Source organism: Eurosta solidaginis, chromosome 1 (genome assembly GCF_040869045.1).
Source record: "Eurosta solidaginis isolate ZX-2024a chromosome 1, ASM4086904v1, whole genome shotgun sequence".
Lineage (NCBI taxonomy): Eukaryota > Metazoa > Arthropoda > Insecta > Diptera > Tephritidae > Eurosta > Eurosta solidaginis.
The window spans coordinates 73,172,095-73,196,099 of NC_090319.1; the positions used below are offsets into that span (position 1 = coordinate 73,172,095).

General features: G+C 37.3%; 1 protein-coding gene across 13 annotated transcripts in view; it reads right to left on the bottom strand.

Annotated features, from left to right (window-relative positions):
* Dys (Dystrophin) overlaps positions 1 to 24,005 on the bottom strand; it is a 1,130,370-nt gene that overhangs the window by 838,007 nt on the left and 268,358 nt on the right. For all 13 annotated transcript variants that reach the window (XM_067758240.1, XM_067758241.1, XM_067758256.1 and 10 more), the window contains one exon: positions 22,050 to 22,155. In XM_067758240.1, coding sequence (XP_067614341.1) covers positions 22,050 to 22,155 — 106 coding nt within the window. The remainder of the gene's footprint in view (positions 1 to 22,049; positions 22,156 to 24,005) is intronic.

Consider the following 24,005-nt stretch of genomic DNA (forward strand, 5'->3'; position numbering starts at 1 on the left):
TCGGAAATATGAAAAACCGTAGTCTTAATCGAAGGAACCTATAACCAAAATTTGGTGATGATTGAAGTATGAGAAATACGTTTCCATAGGGAACACACACACACACAGAATGTGATTTTTATATATACAGAAGATTAATTCAGGTTAATATTAATTACAGTAAATAGAAATGCGCGCCCGCCGCTGCGCGAGTAAAACCAAGGATCAAAAAATACAAAAAAAGCTAGCCTACAAGGCTACGCTGAAAGCGAGCGCAAAAAGTAGACGACAAGAATGCTACCGCGAGTTGAAAAGCGAAGCGAGACGCCTTTACAGGGAGAAAAAGACAAGAGGCAGCAAGGTGTGAGTGCAAGTAGATTCAGCTCTAGCCACCAGAAATAACGCCTGCAAGTTTTGCCAAAAAATTCAGACAGATGAAGGTTTAAAGTCCGGGGCAAACTTCTGTATGAACGAAAACGGCGAACTTGTCGACCGATATCCAGAGAGTACTTAAATTATAGAGGGAACAGTTCTCTGCTCTCTTAAATAGAACCAACCATGTATTGCACATGTATTTTATAGCCGCACCCCCGATCACGAAAAAGTCAGAATACTAATAACCAGAAAAAGAACCACAAGGTTGTGAGCGCTAATGGATTGCCTGCGGAGCTATTCAAATATTGATGGAGCATGCATCAGCTTATTTAAAACAAGTAAGGAAGGCTAAGTTCGGGTGTAGCCGAACATTAATACTCAGCTGAGAGCTTTGGAGACAACATAAGGGAAAAGCACCATTTAGGAAAATGAACCTAGGGTAACCCTGGAATGTGTTTGTACGGTATGGGTACCAAATGAAAGGTGGTAATGAGTATTTTAAAACGGAGTGGGCCTTAGCTCTGTAGGTGGACCCTTTTCGAGATATCGCCATAAAGGTGGACCTGGGGTGACTCTAGAGTGTGTTTATACGAAATGGGTATCAAATGCAAAGTGTTAAAGAGCATTTTAAAAGGGAGTGGGCCTTAGTTTTATAGGTGGATGCTTTTTAGAGAAATCGCCATAAAGGTGGACCAGGGGTGATACTATAATGTGTTTGTACGATATAGGTATCAAATTAAAGGTATTAATGAGGGTTTTAAAAGGGAGTGGGTCTCAATTGTATATGTGAAGCGTTTTAGGGTATCGCTAATTTATTTATATATGTAATAACACGAATAGTATCCCTGCCACGATTCCAAGGGCTCTTGATTTCGCCCTGCAGAACTTTTTCATTTTCTTCTACTTAATATGGTAGGTGTCACACCCATTTTACAAAGTTTTTTCTAAAGTTATAGTTTGCGTCAAAAACCCAATCCAATCACCATCCCTTTTTTCGTATTGGGTATAGAATTATGTCATTTTTTCATTCTTCGAAATTTTCGATATCGAAAAAATGAGCGTGGTCATAGTCGAATTTCGGTTATTTTTTACCCCAATACAAAGTGAGTTCAGATACGTACGTGAACTGAGTTTAGTAAAGATATATCGATTTTTCCTCAAGATATCGTGTTAACGGCCGATCGGAAGGACAGACGGTCGACTGTATATAAAAACTAGGCGTGGCTTCAACCGATTTCGCCCATTTCCTCAAAAAACAGTTATCGTCATAGAAGCTATGCCCTTACCAAAATTTCACAAGGATTGGTAAATTTTTGTTCGACTTTTGGCATTAAAAGTATTCTAGACAAATTAAATGAAAAATTTTGAAATTTTCTTTTTTTTGTATTTTGTTGCACCATATCATTACTGGCGTTCACTGTTGGCATAATTTTCTTATATACTGTAAAGATATTCAATTTTTGTTAAAATTTGACTTAAAATCTTTTTTTTTAAAGAGTGGTCGTGTTCGTCATCCGATTTTGCTAATTCTTATTTAGAACACATATAGTAATAGAACTAACGTTCCTTCCAAATTTCATCATGATATCTTCAACGACTGCCAAATTACAGCTTGCAAAACTTTTAAATTACCTTCTTTTAAAAGTGGGCGTTGCCACACCCATTGTTCAAAATTTTGCTAATTTTCTATTCTGCGTCATAAGGTCAACCCACATACCAAGTTTCATCGCTTTATCCGTCTTTGGTAATGAATTATCGCACTTTTTCAGTTTTTCGAAATTTTCGATATCGAAAAAGTGGGCGTGGTTATAGTCCGATTTCGTTCATTTAAAATAGCGATCTGAGATGAGTGCCCAGGAACTTACATACCAAATTTCATCAATTTACTCAAGTTATCGTATTTACGGACAGACGGACGGAGGAACATGGTTAAATGAATTTCTTTTTTCCCCCAGATCATTTTGATATATAGAAGTCTATATCTTTCTCGATTAGTTTATGCCGTTACAGGGTACCGTTATGCGAACAAAACTAATATACTCTGTGAGCTCTGCTCAGCTGAGTATAAAAATATGGTCGGACGAGTGAATGCCTGACGATTGGAATCTTAATATTCTTTGCCCAGTCCACAAGAAGAGGGACACATTAAGCTGCGACAACTATCGCGGAATTAGCCTTCTTAATATCGCATATAAGGTGCTGTTAAGCGTCTTGTGCGGATGATTGAAGCCCATCTTGAACCGGTGGATTGGACCTTATCAGACCTGTTAAACCAACCACCGACCAAGTATATCAGTTGCGCAGTTGCTGAAAAATAAAACCGCGAAAAAAGAAGTGACGCACATCACTTCTTCGTCGATCTTAAAGCAGCCTTCAACAGCACGAAAATGAGATGCATATACACTCAGAAAAAAATTTCTCCCGATTGAAGAAATGGCACTTAAGAAATTTTATCCTCATTCGCGTGGCTAAATTTCTTCAAAATGAGGAAAAATTCTTCAAATTGAGGAATTTTGAAGAAATTTTGGCCATGCGAAGAGGAAAACATTTCTTAAGTGCCATTTCATTCAAGTTTTTTTTTAGTGTATCCCGGTATATCGGAATTGGATTTCTTGCAAAACTTTATGCGGCTCAGTCAGAATTGGGAAGGACCTCTGAGCCGTTCGAAACTAAACAAGGTTCTTACAGAGGGTCCCTATGGTGCGATTTATTTGATGCTGGAGAACTTCGCTGCTCTGTAACAATATTCTATGAAAGCGTGCAATTACTGGCGTACGATGACGACATTGCTATCTTCGGCCTGAACGCCAGCGTCGTTAGTTCTGCTTACTCCAAACTGAAGAATAGAAGCGGTAAAAATGGGTTTTATGGTTAATGAGGGCAAAACGAAGTACCTGCTGTCATCGAGCAAAGAGGCAGCGCATAGGCGCCTTGGCAACCACGCTACTGTTGGCAGCCATAATTTCGAAAAAGTAAAAGACTTCGGTTATTTGGGAACCAGCATTAAACGAACAACAACATCAGCTATGGAATCCAGCGAAATACTACTTCGGAATAGTTAGGCAATTTAAAAATAAAGTCCTTTCCGGCAAACGAAAATCACGCTCTACAAGTAACTTGTCGTACCCGTCCTGCTATATGGTGCAGAAGCATGGACCATGACAACATCAGATGAAGCGGCTCTGGGAGTGTTCGAGAGAAAAATTCTTCGCGTCGGCGAATGTGAGTACGAAAAAGACCCAATGACGAAAAAGAATTAAGCGAGTGAATTAAACAGCGGCTACGCTGGCTAGAAAGATAATGCCTTCGCCAAAAACGTTTTATCATCGGAACCCGTCTTTGGAAGCGGAGGAAGAGTATTGCGCCACTACACCGGAAGGTCTAGGTGGAAAACGATTTAAATTTCCTTGGTGTGACTAATTTGCGCCAGATAGCCAAACAAGGAAGCGACTACTGCGCTTTGTTGGACGGCCATAACCGGTTCGATGGTTAAGTGTTTTTAAAAGGCGGATATTTGTGGAACAAGTTTTAAATTATTAAAATGGATATCAAAATGCTGTTTTCAACAATTCCGGGACTAAAGTGCAATAATTCAGGAATCCTGAGATCGTCATCCCTAGGGTATATACATATGTATGTGTGGTTAATAAAACTTTATTCCTACAAATATTCATTGTTCACAGTCTTCTGGATTTTCAATCTGGTAACCGCCTGTGCTTTGGCAGCTTGTTGGGTATGTCCCTGCTTCATGCAACAATGCTCGCAAAACGTACACCAAAATAACATCAGACGCAACAGCTATAACTCAGCAAAAACAAAAAACTATAATAAACTTGCTAACAAAAGGATTGTATTAGATGTACATCAACGGCGTAGTGAGGCAGGAAAAGAGGAGCATTTTGCCCCGGGCGCTACTCACAGGGGCGCCAAATGGTCTGAAAAGCAGAACTTCCGGTATAATTTGTATTTTTATTATAACTGATTTTTGGAAAATATTGATTTTTGGAAAAAGTTGTGTATACTAAACCCACTTGCGACAGGTTGTGGAATAATTGAAAACATATACCTTTTTGTCTCGCATTCAACGTTACGATGGGAATTATTATAAAATGCGATAAAAACTGTCAAACATGAATCTGAAATAAGATGGAGAGCCAGAATACAAGCGGTTAGCGTTATCGTGGATGGGCTATAGAATGTAACTACATAGTAGAACTCTTAGAACAATTAGCAGGGGACACTAAAACCACAAGTAATACCAGAAGCTAAGCTACAGTTCTGTTGCAAAATATACTTAATTTTAGTTTCATAGCATTAGTTCATTTCTAGTACGAAATCTTAAGTGGATTGTTCGCGTGCAGCTCAGATTACAAGATCCGGGGATTAATTTTAGAGCCGCGTATCATAATCTTAAATCATTAGCGACTGAACTATCCGAAATTCAAACACTCTCTGTGAAGAAGCAATAGAAAAAGCGAAGTCTCTTTGTGAATAATGGGATATTGATATAACGTGTAAGAAGGCACCGCAAAATGCGGGGAGAATAGGCTAGAGATGTTGATCATTCCGTACAATGTGAAATTTCTCGCGTTATGAAAAGAGTTCTCGATCGTCTCCAACAAGAAATACGTACAAGATTAACACGACTAAATGACCTTAGTTTTAAATTTGGATTTCTCTTAGACGTTGGAAACTTGTTAAACAAGGATAATAACGACACAGAAAGAAATTGTAAGAACTTGGGTGAATTTTATAATACAGATTTCGATGGAACAGAACTTTTTATCGAAATATGTGACTGCAAAATATTAGATCGCAGTAGAAAAGAAATTGAAATAAGAATCAATTGCTAGCTACCAACTTTCATTCAGCAAGTTAAAACTGATCTTCACATATTTACGATCAACGATGGGGCAAGGTCCCCTAAGTGACGTAACATCATTAAGTATGGAAAAATAAAAATTTGAAGGTAGATATTAGTTTTACTAATGTATTATAATATTATATATTATTTCTAATTGCTGTTTTTATGTGCAGGTCCCTTTTTCGCTCTTATTTGGAATCCAAATCTATAAATAAAATTTTGGTTGTAAAGATGGAGATTCGTGGTATTAGCGAGCTGTGGGCATTACTGGCGGTAGTGCTTTTGTTTAGATATATTTTATTAAAATATTTTGTTAAAAATAAACGATTGTAAGCACACAAAGAAATATATTTGTACTATGGCACTATTGTGAATATTTGATTGGAACTAACACTGCTTTACCGACAGTTGCTAACATTCGCCAGATGGCAGCGCAAGCGCATGAAAGTTTATATTGATAGATGATTGATTAATAGAACCGCTGATTTCTGATGATTTGATATTTGATATGAAACTTTTATATTTGTTACGCGAGATGCTCACGGGTCCGGTTAGTCATATTATTATTAAATATGTATTTGAGTATACTTATTGGTTTATTAATTTTTATACTCAGCTGAGCAGAGCTCACAGAGTATATTAACTTTGTTCGTAACGGCATAAACTAATCGAGATAGATATAGACTTCTATACATATATCAAAAGGATCTGGGTGAATAAAGAAATTAATTTAGCCATGTCCGTCCGTCCGTTAACACGATAACTTGAGTAAATTTTGAGGTATCTTGATGAAATTTGGTATGTAGGTTCCTGAGCACTCATCTCAGATCTCTATTTAAAATGAACGATATCGGACTATAACCACGCCCACTTTTTCGATATCGAAAATTTCGAAAAACCGAAAAATTGCGATATTCATTACAAAAGAGTAGTAGAGTTGGTAGATGAGTTGAACTTATGACGCAGAATAAAAAATTAGTAAAATTTTGGACAATAGGCGTGGCACCGCCCACTTTTAAAAGAAGGTAATTTCAAAGTTTTGCAAGCTGTAATTTGGCAGTCCTTGAAGATATCATGATGAAATTTGGCAGGAACGTTACTCCTATTACTATATGTACGCTTTATAAAAATTAGCAAAATCGGAGAAGGACCACGCCCACTTAAAAAAAAAATGTTTTTAAAGTAAAATTTTAACAAAAAATTTAATATCTTTACAGTATATAAGTAAATTATGTCAACGTTCAACTCCAGTAATGATATAGTGCAACAAAATACAAAAATAAAAGAAAATTTCAAAATGGGCGTGGCTCCGCCCTTTTTCATTTAATTTGTCTAGGATACTCTTAACGCCATAAGTCGAACAAAAATTGAGCAATCCTTTTGAAATGTGGTAGGGGCATAGATTTTATGACGTTAACTCTATTCTGTGAAAATGGGCGAACTCGGTTGATGCCACGCCCAGTTTTTATACACAGTCGTCCGTCTGTCCTTTCGCATGGCCGTTAACACTATAACTTGAGCAAAAATCGACATATCTTTAATGAACTTAGTTCACGTGCTTACTTGAACTCACTTTATCTTGGTATGAAAAATGAACGAAATCCGACTATGACCACGCTCACTTTTTCGATATCGAAAATTACGAAAAATGAAAAAAATGCCATAATTCTATACCAAATAGGAAAAAAGGGATGAAACATGGTAAGGTAATTGGATTGTTTTATTGAAAGGAAATATAACTTTAGAAAAAACTTTATAAAATGGTTGTGACACCTACCATATTAAGTAGAAGAAAATGAAAAAGTTCTGCAGGGCGAAATAAAAAACCTTTAAAATCTTGGCAGGTATTACATATATAAATAAATTAGCGGTATCCAACAGATGATGTTCTGGGTCACCCTGGTCCACATTTTGGTCGATATCTGGAAAACGCCTTCACATGTACAACTAAGGCCCACTCCCTTTTCAAATACTCATTAGCACCTTTCATTTGATACCCATATCGTACAAACACATTCTAGAGTCACCCCTGGTCAACCCTTATTGCGATATCTCGAAAAGGCGTCCACCTATAGAACTAAGGCACACTACGTTTTAAATAATCATTAACACCTTTCATTTGATACACATTTCATACAAACATATTCCAGGGTTACCCTAGGTTCATTTTGCTAAATGGTGATTTTCCCTTATTTTGTCTCCAAAGCTCTCAGCTAGTATGTAATGTTCGGTTACACCCGAACTTAGCCTTCCTTACTTGTTTAATATATAAAATTACATTGTTTTGGTAATATAGGGAGCAGGGCTCGGGGCGTCAAAAAAATATTTTCCCCGGGCGAAGAAAACCTCACTACGCCACTGATGTACATGCCTACATACAACTGAACATATTTATGTATAGCTATGTTTTACATTTACTTAGAGGTTTCATAATAGACTTTTATAGAAAATTGCATGTCGATTGTAGATTTTCTATGAAAAAAATTATAATATGAGCAAAACAAAGTGAAATGAGTAGAAAATAAGTAGCTCCGAAGTTTTCTTAGTTTTGTTGCTTTGGATGTCTGCTTAACCTTAATACAATGGTACGTCCATTGAATTGCCTGAATTGCAAGCTTGTGTAAATCTTACAAATTGAATGCTAAGGCATTTAAAATTCTAAAGAAGTTTAGAGGCGTATTATTTTTAGATATCTTTTAGAGAACTACTTGCTTTCTCTTTTTCACTTCATTATAAGTTAACAAAAAAAATCCCTTTACTTTCGGTAGATTATCGACAGAAGTTACCGCAAGATATCTGAGGAGCTTTGCTTAGGTAATATTCGGTTAAATTGGCCGATCAATAAAGACTTCACAGAATTTGTTTGACAGTCAAATATTAAACCCCCAACTAGGTACCAGGACTTATGTTATAAATTAACTCAGTCCTCTTGGCGAATACTAAAAGTTTTGCCCCTACCACGAAATCTGGCAATTTTGCCACTCCTGGTAGCTGCAGCCTTGATCTGGCGAACGCAGGACACGAACACAGAATCATGTGCTCCACCGTTTCTTCCTACAACTCGCATTTCCTGCATCTGCTGTTACTGACGCGGCCTAACTTATAAGAATGTGATGCTAGAAGTCAGTGTCCAGTTAGTATGCCCATCGTGAGCCTTAAGTCTCTCTTTTGAGATATCAGTAACTTTGTCAGTCTAATGTCGTAAAATTTTAGAAATTTTGCAACTCCATGCTTCTGTTGACTCCTTGTCTGCTTGGTGGATCATCTACAACTTCTATCTCCTTTTGATTTTTCCCAAGCGGATTGGGACGTTTTCCGTCGACTGATCGAACGCTGCACCCTCCTTTGCATACGCATTGGCTTCTTCGTTACCTTAATTCTTTTTTTATCAGGAATCCAGTGTAGATGTATGGCACGGCCTGGGCGAAGTCTCTTTAACGCTTCTTTGCATTCCTGGACATTTCTTGATGAAGTATTGTAAGATATTCTTGCCTTGATCACTACCTGACTATCAATATATATATATTGGACATCGACAAAAAAAATTTAATAATTAAAAAAAAAATTTTAAGTTAAACGGTTTTATTGAAAACAATACTTACATGAAATAATAATAATACGAAAAGCTAGAAAATAATTAGGTAGGTCCTAGGTACTAGTTATCACACTCCTAATCAATCTAGGGTGTTGATCAGACAATTAAATAAAAGCGTTGGGCGCGTGAAATTTCTAAAAATGTGAGGCGTAGCTTAACCTGATTAAGGTTCAGTTGGTTTTACTTATGACTATCAATAGAAATTTTACGCGCCCAACGCTTTTATTTAATTGTCTGATCAATACCCTAGATTGATTAGGAGTGTGATGACTAGTACCTAGGACCTACCTAATAATTTTCTAGCTATTAGTATTATTATTACTTCATGTAAATATTGTTTTCAATTAACCGTTTAACTTTAAAATTTTTTTTAATTATTTTATTTTCAAGTTTTTAGTCTTTATTTAATTGCCTATTATTTCTCATTTTATTTAGTTCATTTAGTAACTCATTATTACAAGGACTCTTTCCTGACAATTTGTTACAATCTAAGTCCTCAATACATAATCCTTCCAAAGACTTTACTCGACTCTGCGCCACGCATGCTTGCCCCTCCTCCAACTCCAAAATATTTTCATGTCGCTTCTACCGAACTGTATGTAATATTTGTTACAAATATGAGCCAAATCAGACCACTTGTACACAGGGTATTACAACTTTGATTGGATAACGGTTGGTTGTACAGGTATAAGTGAATAGAGATAGATATAGACTTCCACATATCAAAATCATCAGTATCGAAAAAAAATTGATTGACCCATGTCCGTCCGTCCGTCTGTCCGTTAACACGATAACTTGAGTAAATATTGAGATATCTTCACCAAATTTGGTACCAGAATAGATTGGTTTTGAAAATGAGCGAAATCGGATGATAACCACGCCCACTTTTTATATATATATATCATTTTAGAAAACACAAAAAAACCGGATTGTTTAGTAAATAATACACCTAGAATGTTGAAATTTGACGTGTGGACTGGTATTGAGACTCTTGATAAAAATGTGAAAAAATGTTTTTAAATGGGCGTGGCACCGCCCACTTGTGACAAAATCAATTTTACAAATATTATTAATCATAAATCAAAAATCGTTAAACCGATCGTAAGAAAATTACTATAAGGAATGCTTTGAAGAAAAATTAACGAAATCGATTAAGGACCACGCCCACTTTTATATAAAAGATTTTAAAAGGGTCGCGGACGAATAAAATAAGCTATATCTTTGCAAAACAGAGCTTTATGTCAATGGTATTTCATTTCCCAAGTAGATTTATAACAATAAATAGGAAAAACTTCAAATTTCAAAAAATGGGCGTGTCACCGCCCCTTTTATGACTAAGCAATTTTCTGTTTCGGGAGCCATAACTCGAAGAAAAATAAGTTCAGAATAGAACCATGTGTATATGTATTATTGCGCAGCCTTGTAACACTATTAAGCACACCAAACAAACAACAACAGCATTTCAAGTTTACAACTGGGTATGTAATGTTCGGTTTCACCCGAACTTAGTTTTCCTTACTTATTATAAGGTAAACTGGTTTTACTTCCTGAAAAAGTATCATTTTCCGCTTCTGTGCATCAGTATGCCCTCTGGGTAGGACTTGGTGATTGAGTAAGCGCTATTAGTTTTCTCGGAAAGTCAATCAGCACGGATGGCGCTTAGCTCACTATTACTTCCTCAGCAGCTGCAAGGGGAAGCTTCATGCCGCAGCTATATTCTCATAGGGGTTCCTGGTCACAGGAACATTGAGGGCAACGAGAAGGCAAATGCAGGGGCACTGCTGAATGCTGACGAGGCGATGGATATGCATCATTCATTTCAGGAAATAGCAGTCTCCAATTTTAGTACTTATTGGACACCTGCAGGACAACCAAGCAAACTAGACCGTCTTAAGATAGTAAGATAAAAGAGGACTTGCTAAATCAAGGAAAAAAACAACATTTTCTTTGACCGATTGAATTGAAGGGAGTCTCAACTATCACAAACAGTTCTGGTCAAAATATTTGTGTACAAGTGATTGGTTTATATATTCATGAATATCTCAAGTTATTACTCCAAGTGAGGATACATTAGTGAAGTGACAGCTGGTGACTGTTTAGTTCTGAACATAAAGCATAAAGCAGAGAGGCACTTGAAGATTTGGTATGTAATGAAACAACCAAGTACCTCTTGCACCGCACTCATACTTGAGTGCACACGCTGTACAATGGCAGTCAAATCACTTGTTCAAAAATGGCAAGCCGATTCTTTCACATACTTGAAAAGTTTAAGGTCAAGTGAATTCATAATGAATACTTACATTGAACATTATTTATTTATCCATATATACTCTCCCACTTCAATATAGATATATGTACTTTTACACTAGATAGAAAAATCATTATGCTTGACCTCAACCTGTCAGCCACTAACGATAACAATATTTTTAACAATGGCATAGAGGGATGATAGGAAACGACATACATATAAAAATAAGGGAACAAAAATGCTTCAGCTCATGAATGCAAGTCAATCTACATGAAGCAACAAAAGCTCTGGAACTAACAAGCATTCCATATGAAATATGCATGTGTGTGTGAGCTCTATTCTTTTGTAAGTAATTATATCTACTTCAGAGGTGCCCTTGAGGGCTTCGTAGAGCAACGGAAAACCATTCAGGATTCACTTCCATGTCGTGTGAGCTCAGCCGTTGAGATTCAGCAAAGCAGGCAGTGGTTCAGTTCTCGCTCGTATTTCAATCTGTTTAAACGGCTTTAGCAGTAAAAACTTTCCTTTCGTATGTTTCATTAGGCTTTGAGTGCGCTTGCAATTCTCAACTGGTTAGTGAGATATTCTCAAGACTTAGTTTAGGTTTGCTATCCCAAATCGGGATGGTTCACAGTATAATGAGGAAGCTTTTCACTCAGAGCCAGAAGTATTCGCTCGAATTGAAAACATTCGAATGTGAACCTGGTATTAAGCACCATCCATTATTCTTAAAAATAATATATTACACAGTCCACTAAAATAATCTATATATATAAAAATGAATGGCTGTTCGTTAGTCTCGCTAAAACTCGAGAACGGCTGAACGGATTTATCTTATCTTGGTCTTAAATTATTCGTGGAGGTCTAGGGAAGGTTTAAAAGGTGAGAAAAATTCGAATACTTGCCGGGAAAATACTCAATACAGCATATTTCCTCGAGATATAGGCCAAAACGTGGACCCGGATACCCCTAGAGTGTGTTTATAGAATATGGATATCATGTGAAAGCTGTTGATGAGTGCTTTAGTAGAGGGTAATTTTCATACCCCTGGGTGACTAGGGTCTCGAGATATAGGCCAAAACGTGGACCCGGGTACCCCTAGGGTGTGTTTATAGAATATGGATATCAAATAAAAGCTGTTGATGAGTGCTTTAGTAGAGGGTAATTTTTATACCCCTGGGTGACTAGGGTCTCGAGATATAGGCCAAAACGTGGACCCGGGTACCAATAGGGTGTGTTTATAGAATATGGATATCAAATAAAAGCTGTTGGTGAGTGCTTTAGTAGAGGGTAATTTTCATACCCCTGGGTGACTAGGGTCCCGAGATATAGGCCAAAACGTGGACCCGGGTACCCCTAGAATATGCATATCAAATGAAAGCTCTTGATGAGTGCTTTAGTAGAGGGTAATTTTCATACCCCTGGGTGACTCGGGTATCGAGATATAGGCCAAAACGTGGACCTGGGTACCCCTAGAATCTGTTTATAGAATATTGATATCAGATTAAAGCTGTTGATGAGTGCTTTAGTAGAGGGTAATTCTCATACCCTTGGGTGACTAGGGTCTCGAGATATAGGCCAAAACGTGGACCCCGGTACCCCTAGAATCTGTTTATAGAATATTGATATCAGATTAAAGCTGTTTATGAGTGCTTTAGTAGAGGGTAATTCTCATACCCTTGGGTGACTAGGGTCTCGAGATATAGGCCAAAACGTGGACCCCGGTACCCCTAGAATGTGTTCATAGAATGTGGATATCAAATGAAAGCTGTTGATGAGTGCTTTATTAGAGGGTAATTTTCATATCCCTGGGTGACTAGGGTCTCGAGATATAGGCCAAAAAGTGGACCCGGGTACCCCTAGAATCTGTTTATAGAATATTGATATCAGATTAAAGCTGTTGATGAGTGCTTTAGTAGAGGGTAATTCTCATACCCTTGGGTGACTAGGGTCTCGAGATATAGGCCAAAACGTGGACCCCGGTACCCCTAGAATCTGTTTATAGAATATTGATATCAGATCAAAGCTGTTGATGAGTCCTTTAGTAGAGGGTAATTCTCATACCCTTGGGTGACTATGGTCTCGAGATATAGGCCAAAAAGTGGACCCGGGTACCCCTAGAATCTGTTTATAGAATATTGATATCAGATTAAAGCTGTTGATGAGTGCTTTAGTAGAGGGTAATTTTCATACCCTTGGGTGACTAGGGTCTCGAGCTATATGCCAAAAAGTGGACCCGGGTACACCTAGAATGTGTTTATAGAATATTGATATCGAATGAAAGCTGTTGATGAGAGCTTTAGTAGAGGGTAATTTTCATACCCCTGGGTGACTAGGGTCTCGAGATATAGGCGAAAACGAGGTACCCCTAAAATGTGTTTATAAAATGTGGATATCAAATGTAAGCTGTTGATGAGTGCTTTATTAGAGGGTAATTTTCATACCCCTGGGTGACTATGGTCTCGGGATATAGGCCAAAATGTGGTCAGACGGAAAAAGCTTATTAAAATGTATGCAGATTGGCCAAATTTAGGGCAGGACAACGTCTGCCGGGTGTTCTAGTAAATAATAAAATTAATAAAAATTTACTTCAAACCCTCTGACTATATATAACCATACGCGGAAAATGGATGCATTTAGAGATGCATATCAATGTTGATGGTCCTTTACCGAATATTGATCTGAGCTCCGCTGCTCGCTACTCCTGATATTCCCATGCGTGCTAGTATCTGCACCTTACCAAGCCAGTTTTGATCTATTTGTCTAGCGCCTTCCACCAGACATAAGCCCCATACGGAGATATCAGTCGAATAACTTTGTTCTAAATAAATGGATGATATATGGTAACAATCCTTAGTTACTACCGAAAGCTTTCTGGCAGGTGTAGTATGCTACGAGAGATTTCTTTGATCTTATCTTACAATTCATTTTTCTTGTTAACAAGACCAGTTCTGTTTTAGTTTGATGTACCCCCAGCCCAATTTGCGCTACCTATTGCGAAATGCCGCATGATGCCATTTCCATGAGCTTGCTAATCGTTGGCAGGAATTTACTTGTCATCCGATTCACTAAGTCGTCGGCGTATGCGAATATCGTCATTACCTCTGCCCTAAAGACTTACAGAATACAGAATACATGGATAGTGATTTGCCCGCGCTTCTCTTAGGGGTGCATCTGAACTAGCTCCTAAAATTCGCTTAGGCTACCCTGGGTTCACATGTCGTTCTAGTGCCCTAGTTATGACCTCTGTTTGAACTTTTTAAAGACACCTTCAATATCGACGAAGCATGCCAGGGTGTACTTTATGTAGTTCAGTCAAATGTCGATGGCGCTAACTACGTCAAGAGGGGCGCTTTCAACCGATATGCCTTTCTAGTATGCATTTTAAGCTGCAGCCATCCCGCATTAGTTAGCGTTGCTTCCTACGTGCAGGTCCGAAAGACTCTATGGTGTTTAAAGGATAAAGGAGGACAGACTTTTTGGTATGTAGTCTTTCGTTGCCGAGTGGTTGGGTTTCTCTGATTCAAAAATGAACAGCACCAGTACACTTCCCCATGATATGGGAACATAAAAACAAAAACAATTGTGGCCATCTTGAAAATATGCCATGAAGATGGGGTAACAATTTTTCGCATGCGGCTTGCAACATGTCGGCTCTCGGAGATTTGAAAGATTTGAATAGTTTAATAGCCCATAGTATCTTATCCTTATCCATAATGTTTGCGACATCGCTCTCCGGGGAATAAGAGCGACTTTTTATCATAATGTTGCACGTCGCATTCTGGCATCCCGGAAATTGTTTCTATATCAAAACCTTCAAAACTTCCTGACTGTAGACGGTTTATGAGTCACCAAACTTCTTTATGCTACTTAGGGCTACATTTGACACAGATAATATTTTGATAAGATTTATTGGCTTACTTGTTGTCTCCAGGTTCTCACAGTACTACTCCTACAGCCCAATTCTAAACGAAAATTCCGTGCGAGTTTTCTCCCTTCTCCCATTCCTCGTATTCTAAATAAAAATTCCTTGTGAGTTTTTTCACTTCTCCCTTTCCTCCTATTCTGAACAATGTTCGAAAAAGCGAAAACCGGTTATGGGAGAAAAGTAGGTATTATGAATGTGAGGGAGAGGGAGATTTCTCTGCCATTTCATAGGAGTTTTTTCACTTGTTAAATTAAAGCGAATGCATCAAAATAGTTAAAGGAAATTGGTTATTTTAAGAAAGAACACTTATTTGTACAAATTTGTGCTAAAAGATGTATTTATATTCTACCACAATATTCGCACTGTTAATACAACAACAACTACAACCACAATATTCTTTATTTTAAGCCGAAAAATATATCATCAGCAACGGAAGAGCTCTTCGCATATTTGATGCAGCCATCCAGAAATTGCGCAAGGATTTCTTAAAAAATCCTTAAAGGCTTAAATAGATTTTGGCATATGGCGAAAGGCGAACTCAACTCGACTTGGCCGCCAGAAAATTGCTTTGCAGAATGAATGCAGGCAACTCCGGCGGATTTGTGTTATCCCGCCGGTCTTCTTATATTCCGCTGTTGATGTAGCTGTGGCACCAATTCATTACTCATTTCAGTGAATACCACATGAAATGCAATAAATACTGTGCATTGTTTATATTTTATTTCTTAATTTCCAACAAATTTGCAACAATAATTAAACTTTTCAATTTTGTAAACAAAATAAGAAATGTGCAACGAAATTTCAATTGACAAAACAGCTGACTTCGAAAATTCGAAATTCCTATTCCCCAATTATTGTTCTCCCTAGGAGAACAGAATTGGAGGAATTTTTCCGCGGGAATAAAAAAATCCGCGAGAACAAAATTCCGCGAGAATATTTAGGATTGGTCTGCTATTTTTCCATTTTTCCGTCCCCACTGCATCGTTTTTATTTTATTAAAGCTTCATCTCTAGACATCCCAACACTCTTCGGACTGGTTGTGTTTAGCTATGCTGAAAACTTTTCTTTTCGTGGTTTTTAGTTGGCCCAACTCTATGTTCCACCATACTGTCTCTGGTTTGGTGCGTGACCAATTGAGGGATTAGCAGAGTTGGAACTTCTTGTTTAGTATCGTTGTTAACCGATTTACAGCGCTGTCAAAATTGCCAATTCACTGTCTGATTTCTACTTTTGTGGTTGCCAGTTTTTTGGGATATTACTTCAGAATATTTTGCCCAGTCTGCATTTTTAGAATTTCCAAAATTTGACGTAGGAGCATGTTGTTTCAAATCCTTGGTATTATTTTTATCTTTGAGGCTGAAAATATGTTTGCTTAATCGCTTGAGTCGCCCCAAAGACGAGCTTTCGGTGCACGCTCGAAGTGTGCTTTTTAACCGTGCTAATGAAGACAATTGACAAGAAATAATTTGTCTCTCTCATTTTACGTCCTAGTCGTCCAACCATCATAGCCCCCGGCATTATTTTTGTTATTCTCATCTTGTCTGCGTAAATTAATTGATTTGATTGCTCAATTTGTGTTTTTTATACATACCAATTATTTACGCATGCGTGAGATAAAAACATATTCTATTCTCTTTCTTCTCACGCTCTTTCCTATGAGCGCTCTCATACTTCTTTTTTGTTAGTTGATTCATTTTTATTATCACAACAGTATTCTCTCATACAACACAACCACAATTTTAAAGTACTCCCACTGTGGTAAATTTCTTAGAGAAGCTCTCTTCATTCGCTTTATTTTGTTTTTGTGAGTATTGTAAATGTTTTTTCTTGTTTTAATTCTATTATGTTTATTTTTCTGCGTATGCGTTTTGTTCTGCCCTCGTCGATAATAATTCCATTTATCACCCTTCACCAGCCAGCAAAATTCTGTCTGATTATTGTATCCTTGATTTTGTTGTTGTTGCACGTTTTCAAGTAGCAAACTTATGCTTTTGAACTTTGGTCTCGGGTTTTGTTGTAACATATGTATTTGTTATTGTTTGTTGTTGTTGCAAGAGTTTATTGTTGCCTAATTTATACTCAGTTGAGCAGAGCTCACAGAGTATATTAATTTTATTCGCATAACGGTACCCCGCTATGGCATAAACAAATCGAGATAGGTATAGACTTGTATATATCAAAATGATCTGGGCGAAAAAAGAAATTCATTTAGCCATGTCCGTCCGTCCGTCTGTCCTTAAACACGATTACTTGAGTACATTTTGAGGTATCTTAACGAAATTTAGTATGTAAGTCCCTGGGCACTCATCTCAGATCGCTATTTAAAATGAACGAAATCGGACAATAACCACGCCCCCCTTTTTCGATATCGAAAATTTCGAAAAATCGAAAGGGTGCGATATTTCATTACCAAAAACGGGTAAAGAACTTCGTAGTTGGGTTGACCTTATGTCGCAGAATAGAAAATTAGTAAAATTTTGGAAAATGGGCGTGGCACGGCCCACTTTTAAAAGAAAGTAATTTAAAAGTTTTGCAAGCTGTAATTTTGGAGCTGAGTATGTAATGTTCCGTTACACCCGAACTTAGCCTTACTTACTTGTTTTTTGTTGTCTTTCTCTTGATGTCTATTGCAATGCCGGTACCAGCTGTGTCTGTCCTTTTTAGCGGTATATACATACATGAAGAGTGAGTGCGGTTGTATATGTCTGTTTCCAAAAGTTCATGTCCTGTTCAATATTTTATACTTTTTGCTCCCATTCTTCTTTTTTCCAACGCTACTTATTAGTTCCTGTTGTTTTGGTAGCTATTTTCCAACCGCAAACAAAGTCCTAGGTGAACCCTCCAACCCAACTCTGAATCAACAGTTCGTGTTGGTGCTTTGGTGCTGCCTTTGCCTATGTCTGTCTCTCTGGCTAATAAATTCTTAGTTCCTTAGTTTTTGCTAAGCTTACCCTCAGTCTATCCCATTTTTTTTTACTACACAGCCATGCACATTACTAGCCACAAGGGTAATTATTTTAAAGCTGCCGTAATTATCTGGGCCTGCAAATGCTTCGGGCAGATTTTGTACCCAACTTTTAGTGTTTGCAGTTAGATAAATTACGTTGATGTTGTTAGAAGCTTTAGGCTCCTAGATGTGAAAATAACATAACATTTTTTCCAGAAAGAAATGTAGTTTTATAGATTTAATTAGAATACATGTATACAGACATATAAAAAGTATGTTTGCATTTAAAATTTTACCACCAAGCAATGTTTCAGCGTTATTTTTATACTCAGTTGAGCAGAGCTCACAGAGTATATTAACTTTGATTGGATAACGGTTGGTTGTACAGGTATAAGGGAATCGAGATAGATATAGACTTCCATATATCAAAATCATCAGTATCGAAAAAAAATTCGATTGAACCATGTCCATCCGTCCGTCCGTCCGTCCGTCCGTCTGTCCGTTAACACGATAACTTGAGTAAATTTTGAGGTATCTTGATGAAATTTGGTATGTAGGTTCCTGGGCACTCATGTCAGATCGCTATTTAAAATTAACGATATCGGACTATAACCGCGCACCCTTTTTCGATATCGAAAATTTCGAAAAATGGAAAAAGTGCGATAATTCATTACCAAAAACGGATTAAACGATGAAACTTGGTAGGTGAGTTGAACTTATGACGACAAATAGAAAAATAGTAAAATTTTGGACAATGGGCGTGGCACCGCCCACTTTTAAAAGAAGGTAATTTAGAAGTTTTGCAAGCTGTAATTTGGCAGTAGTTGAAGATATCATGATGAAATTTGGCAGGAACGTTACTCTTATTACTATATGTATGCTTAATAAAAATTAACAAAATCGGAGAACGACCACGCCCACTTTTTAAAAAAAAAATGTTTAAAGTCAAATTTTAAAAGAAAAGTTAATATCTTTACAGTATATAAGTAAATTGTGTCATCATTTAACTCCAGTAAAGATATGGTTCAACAAAATACAAAAATAAAAGAAAATTTCAAAATGGGCGTGGCTCCGCCCTTTTTCATTTAATTTGTTTATGATACTTTTAATGCCATAAGTCGAACAAAAATGTACCAATCCTTCTTAGATTTGGTAGGGGCATAGATTCTATGACGGTAACTGTTTTCTGTGAAAATAAAAAATCGCCGAAACCCGACTATAACCACGCCCACTTTTTCGATATCGAAAATTACGACAAATGAAAAAATGCCATAATTCTATACCAAATACGAAAAAAGGTAATTTGATTGGTTTATTGACCCAAAATATAACTTTAGAAAAAACTTTGTAAAATGGGTGTGACACCTACCATATTAAGTAAAAGAAAATGAAAAACTTCTACAGGGCGAAATCAACAGCCCTTGGAATCTTGGCAGGAATACTGTTCGTGGTATTGCATACATAAATAAATTAGCAGTACCCGACAGATGATTTTATGGATCACCCTGGTCCACATTTTGGTCGATATCGCGAAAACGCCTTCACATATACATCTAAGGGCCACTCGCTTTTAAAACCCTCATTAATACCTTTAATTTGATACCCATATCGTACAAACAAATTCTAGAGTCACCCCTGGCCCACCGTAATGGCGATATCTCGAAAAGGCGTCCACCCATAGAACTAAGGATTACTCCCTTTTAAAATACTCATTACCACCTTTCATTTGATACCCATATCGTACAAACACATTCTAGAGTCAACCCTGGCCCACCCTAATGGCGATATCTCGAAAAGGCGTCCACCTATATATGCCCACTCCCTCTTAAAATGCTCAGTAACACCTTTCATTTGAATCCCATATCGTACAACACATTCCAGAGTCACCCCTGGTCCACCTTTATGGCGATATCTCGAAACGGCGTTCACCTATGGAACTAAGGGATCACTCCCTTTTAAGATACTCATTAACACCTTTCATTTGATGCCCATATCGTACAAACAAATTCTAGAGTCAGCCCTGGTCCACCTTTATGGCGATATCCCTAAATGGCGTCCATCCATAGAACTATGGCCTACTCTCTCTTAAAATACTTTTTAATACCTTCCATTTGATACACATGTCATACAACCACATTCCAGGGCTACCCTAGGTTCATTTTCCTACATGGTGATTTTTCTTATTTTGTCTCCATAGCTCTCAACTGAGTATGTAATGTTCGGTTACACCCGAACTTAACCTTCCTTACTTGTTGAGGTTAGGTTAAGTTAGGTTAGGTTGAGAGGGCGCGCTTAAAAATTGTTCACTGTGAATGCCCTCAATAAGTGCCGGAAGCTGGCACTTTCGTCGAACAAGATAACTTCCTAGCGAACCAATTCCTTCTCTGCTGAGCTTAAGTAGGCGCGAAAGATCCACCATTCCAACTTCTGCCAGACTGTCCCAAAATCTGAGTGTTCTTGTTTGCAGTCCTCCACATGGGCAGAGAAAATGATGAAGCGACTACCTTTCCCCCTCAAACTAATAGCCTCTGCAGAGCGAGCTTGTGTGCCACTGTCGAAGCATCGCTGCAAAAGCGCAATCCCCTGTGGTGACAGGCGTTAGTACTCTCATTGCATATTGGTTTAGTTTAAGAAGAAAACTCCGTTCTTTCATATTCAAAAATGGCCATAAGGGCTTTGAGGTCTTGCAATCAAACAGGTCGCTCCACAGCAAGTCTGTTGCCCTAATCTTATATATTCTCATTCGCTTATGAATGCGAGTGAAATAACTTTTGCGGATAAGATCTGCGGTCAAAACTATCATCCCAACTTCAGGTTAGAGAAATCGCAAACTATTTAGTCGCTTTAGATAAGTCCTACTTTGATTTTATATGGCCCAGAATGGTTCTTTAAAATCAATATGGAACTTATGGTGTTACTCCAACACGTTTGACAAAGCCAGCAAGCATTGTAGGAGTATCTAAGTCAGATAAAGTAGTACAAAGACAACTGCTATTTGCTCATCACCTATCCTGCTTTCGACAGTCCTCACAAATATTGTGCTCAGCCGGTATTAACTTTACAAAACACCATCTCTTTGCAACATCCCTTTATGGCCGGGAACGCAGTAAAGATTTATGATTCAGCCTGAGCGAAGTCTTTCCAATACTTCTTTGCATTTTGAAAGAATTCTTGATGAATTATTGATCGAGATCGTTACCTTGATCTTTCTTAACGGCTACAATTCTAACCTGAAAGACCATGCAGTAATCTGGCAGCTTGTAGGATTTACACATCAAGCCCGATCCCTTCACAATCATTTAAAGCAAGATTTTCATTAAATTTTTGCAATTTTCTGTTTATATGTATACTAGCAGGGTACCCGGCGTTGTTCGCGTTGGGCAGATACTTATCTAAATAAGAAGGTGTATTTTAACGCATTCCTTCCCGTTACTCAAAGTCAAGCAATCAGTATATAAGATTTTATTGATCTTCTCCAAAATGCATCTCCCAATTTTTCTCATTATTACCCTTTATAATTTCCTTATATGTCCCTCTTCTTTTTTTGCACCCTCCCCTGTCTCCTTTCTTTTTCTTAGATCCTTCGTTCCTCTAATTTATCATTCTTTGCTTTATTTTTAGAATTTTATTTTGTCACACACAATTTGTACGCAAAATCTCATAACTTAGTCAAAATATTTTAGCTGCACAATTTTTGTCTATTCTCTCATATAGACAGTTATTTTTACAATGGAATGCTTAAATGTAATAAAAACTTTTAACTCACTCAATGCAATCGCTTTAACTTTTTGTGAATTCAATGCTATGACCAAACAAAAGTTCTGCACTTATGTACGTACATGGCGCATGAGTAACTTTTGCTGACATACAAAATTTGTCGCACCACCCAGTGGCGCACGTTAAATTGAAAAAAATTTATTTTAAATTCTTAGTTCGGAAATCTGAAAAACCTTCGTCTTGGTCGAAGGAACATATACCCGAAATTTGGTGATAATTGAGGTGTGGGAAATACGTTTCCATAGGGAACACACCAACACACACACACATACAGAATTTGATTTATATATATATATAGAGTTCATGTAGCTTAATTTCCTCTTTTCAAGTACTCACCTTTCTCTTGCAGCTGTTGGCGCTTAACGTCGCCCTTAAGCACTTCAGCTGTGTGAACCAATTCATTGAGTTGTGGCTTTTTCATTTTTAATTCACGTAAAACTTTCTGTAAAAAAAATTAACGAAAAAATATAAAATACGATTAAAATGAGGTCGCTTATGAACAAATACATATACATAACTGTTTATAGTGTATGGATGAGTATCGACATATTGTTCATTCATTTGTCCATAGGTATATCTTAAGCTGTATTCAATACGGTGGACAATGCGAAAGATAAAAATTCATTGAAGTTGTGCAAAATATGAATGTCAATCAAAAAATACAATGTCACCACTTTGGCGTGCACTGGGTGGCAATTTTTTACTGTTGCTGCGAGGCTGAGCGAAAAAAGTAGCATTAAATGCATGAATTGTTTATGTATGAGGTCCGGATATTGGAAAAACATGGAAGATATGCAGATCCTGTAGTTACTTCAACTATTTGTGAACTATCTCGTAACTAGTATGAGTTTCAAGGCCAACTAGTCGGCCAAGTACCCGGTATATGGGAGGTCCGCTCTTGATGTGTGGGAAGTCCGCTCAAAAAGAGATACTTAAAAAGGATTAAGAGTAAAGAGAATAAGAGCAAAAGAAGTTAAGAAGAAGACGGAGAGAAATGGAAATCAAAATAAGATGGAGGACTAGACGGAGAAGAGGAATAGACGCGAATGTAAAGACAATGTCCGACAAGCTTCGTGTGTAAACGGGATATTTTATTTTGGAAAGTTATGGGCATAGCCACGCCTGCCAAAATGGCGACGTAACCGTTGGCGTGACCATAACCGAACAGACAACTGTAACCACAATCATAATCGCAACCAGACGCGCTTAGGCTAACCAAAACCATAGCCGTAATAATAACTAAAACCATAAGTGTGACATTGATGAAACCTACGCCCATTGTCGTATTCGAAACAAAACCGTAGCCGTTATAAATACAATAACTGTGAAATTATAAGTAGCCAAGACCGTAAATGTAATAATAAACAAAAATGGAAGCGTAATCATAACCGTAACCCTAACCCTTATAATCATAACTATCACAATAACGATATCCATAACCATAACCATAACACTTAACACATCCATAACAATTCCCATAAGCATAATCATGACCGTAATTATAACCATAACAATTACTTTAACAAAATTCATAGCCATAGCCATAACTATAGCAATTATCAAAACCATAACCGTAACAGTAAGCATAGCCATAACCATAACCAAAACAATAACCATAACCGTAATCATAACCATTATCATAACTACAACCAGAATCCAAGCCTTACTATAACCGTAAAGTAACGGCCTCCATAATCATAAAACTTAACATTTGTATGTTCCTAGATTCTGGTAATGCTAATGACCCATTAGAAAGCTTTACTCAAGGCTTATTAACCCTCTATTGACCATTTAAATTTTCATTGACCGTTTAAATAAATGATACCCGCTATTTCCTCGGTTAATGTGGGGTCGTCCCGAGATAAGCTGAATAAAGTTGGGGTTATTATATTCTAAAAAAAAGGATTTGAATACCCAGCATTGTATGCAAAACAATTGTGATAACACATACTTCAAAGTTATGCGTAACAATCCGGTATTCGATAACAAACCGATAGCTCGTCGATAACAAAGCGATAATGCGTCGGTTATAAACCGATAACACTTCGGTTATAACCGGTACAAAATGGGCAACACTCCGATAAAAAACCATAAAATTTTTTATATCTAATTGATATTTTTTAGGTAGCTTTTAGAAAATAAACTGATAACTCAACGATAAAAAATCAATAACCTATCGATAAAAAAACTGTTACTTTATTGATAACAAATTTATAACACATCAATACCTCGTCTATAACCAACCGATAAGTAAGAGTAACAAATGGATAAAAACCCGATCACCCGTGGAAA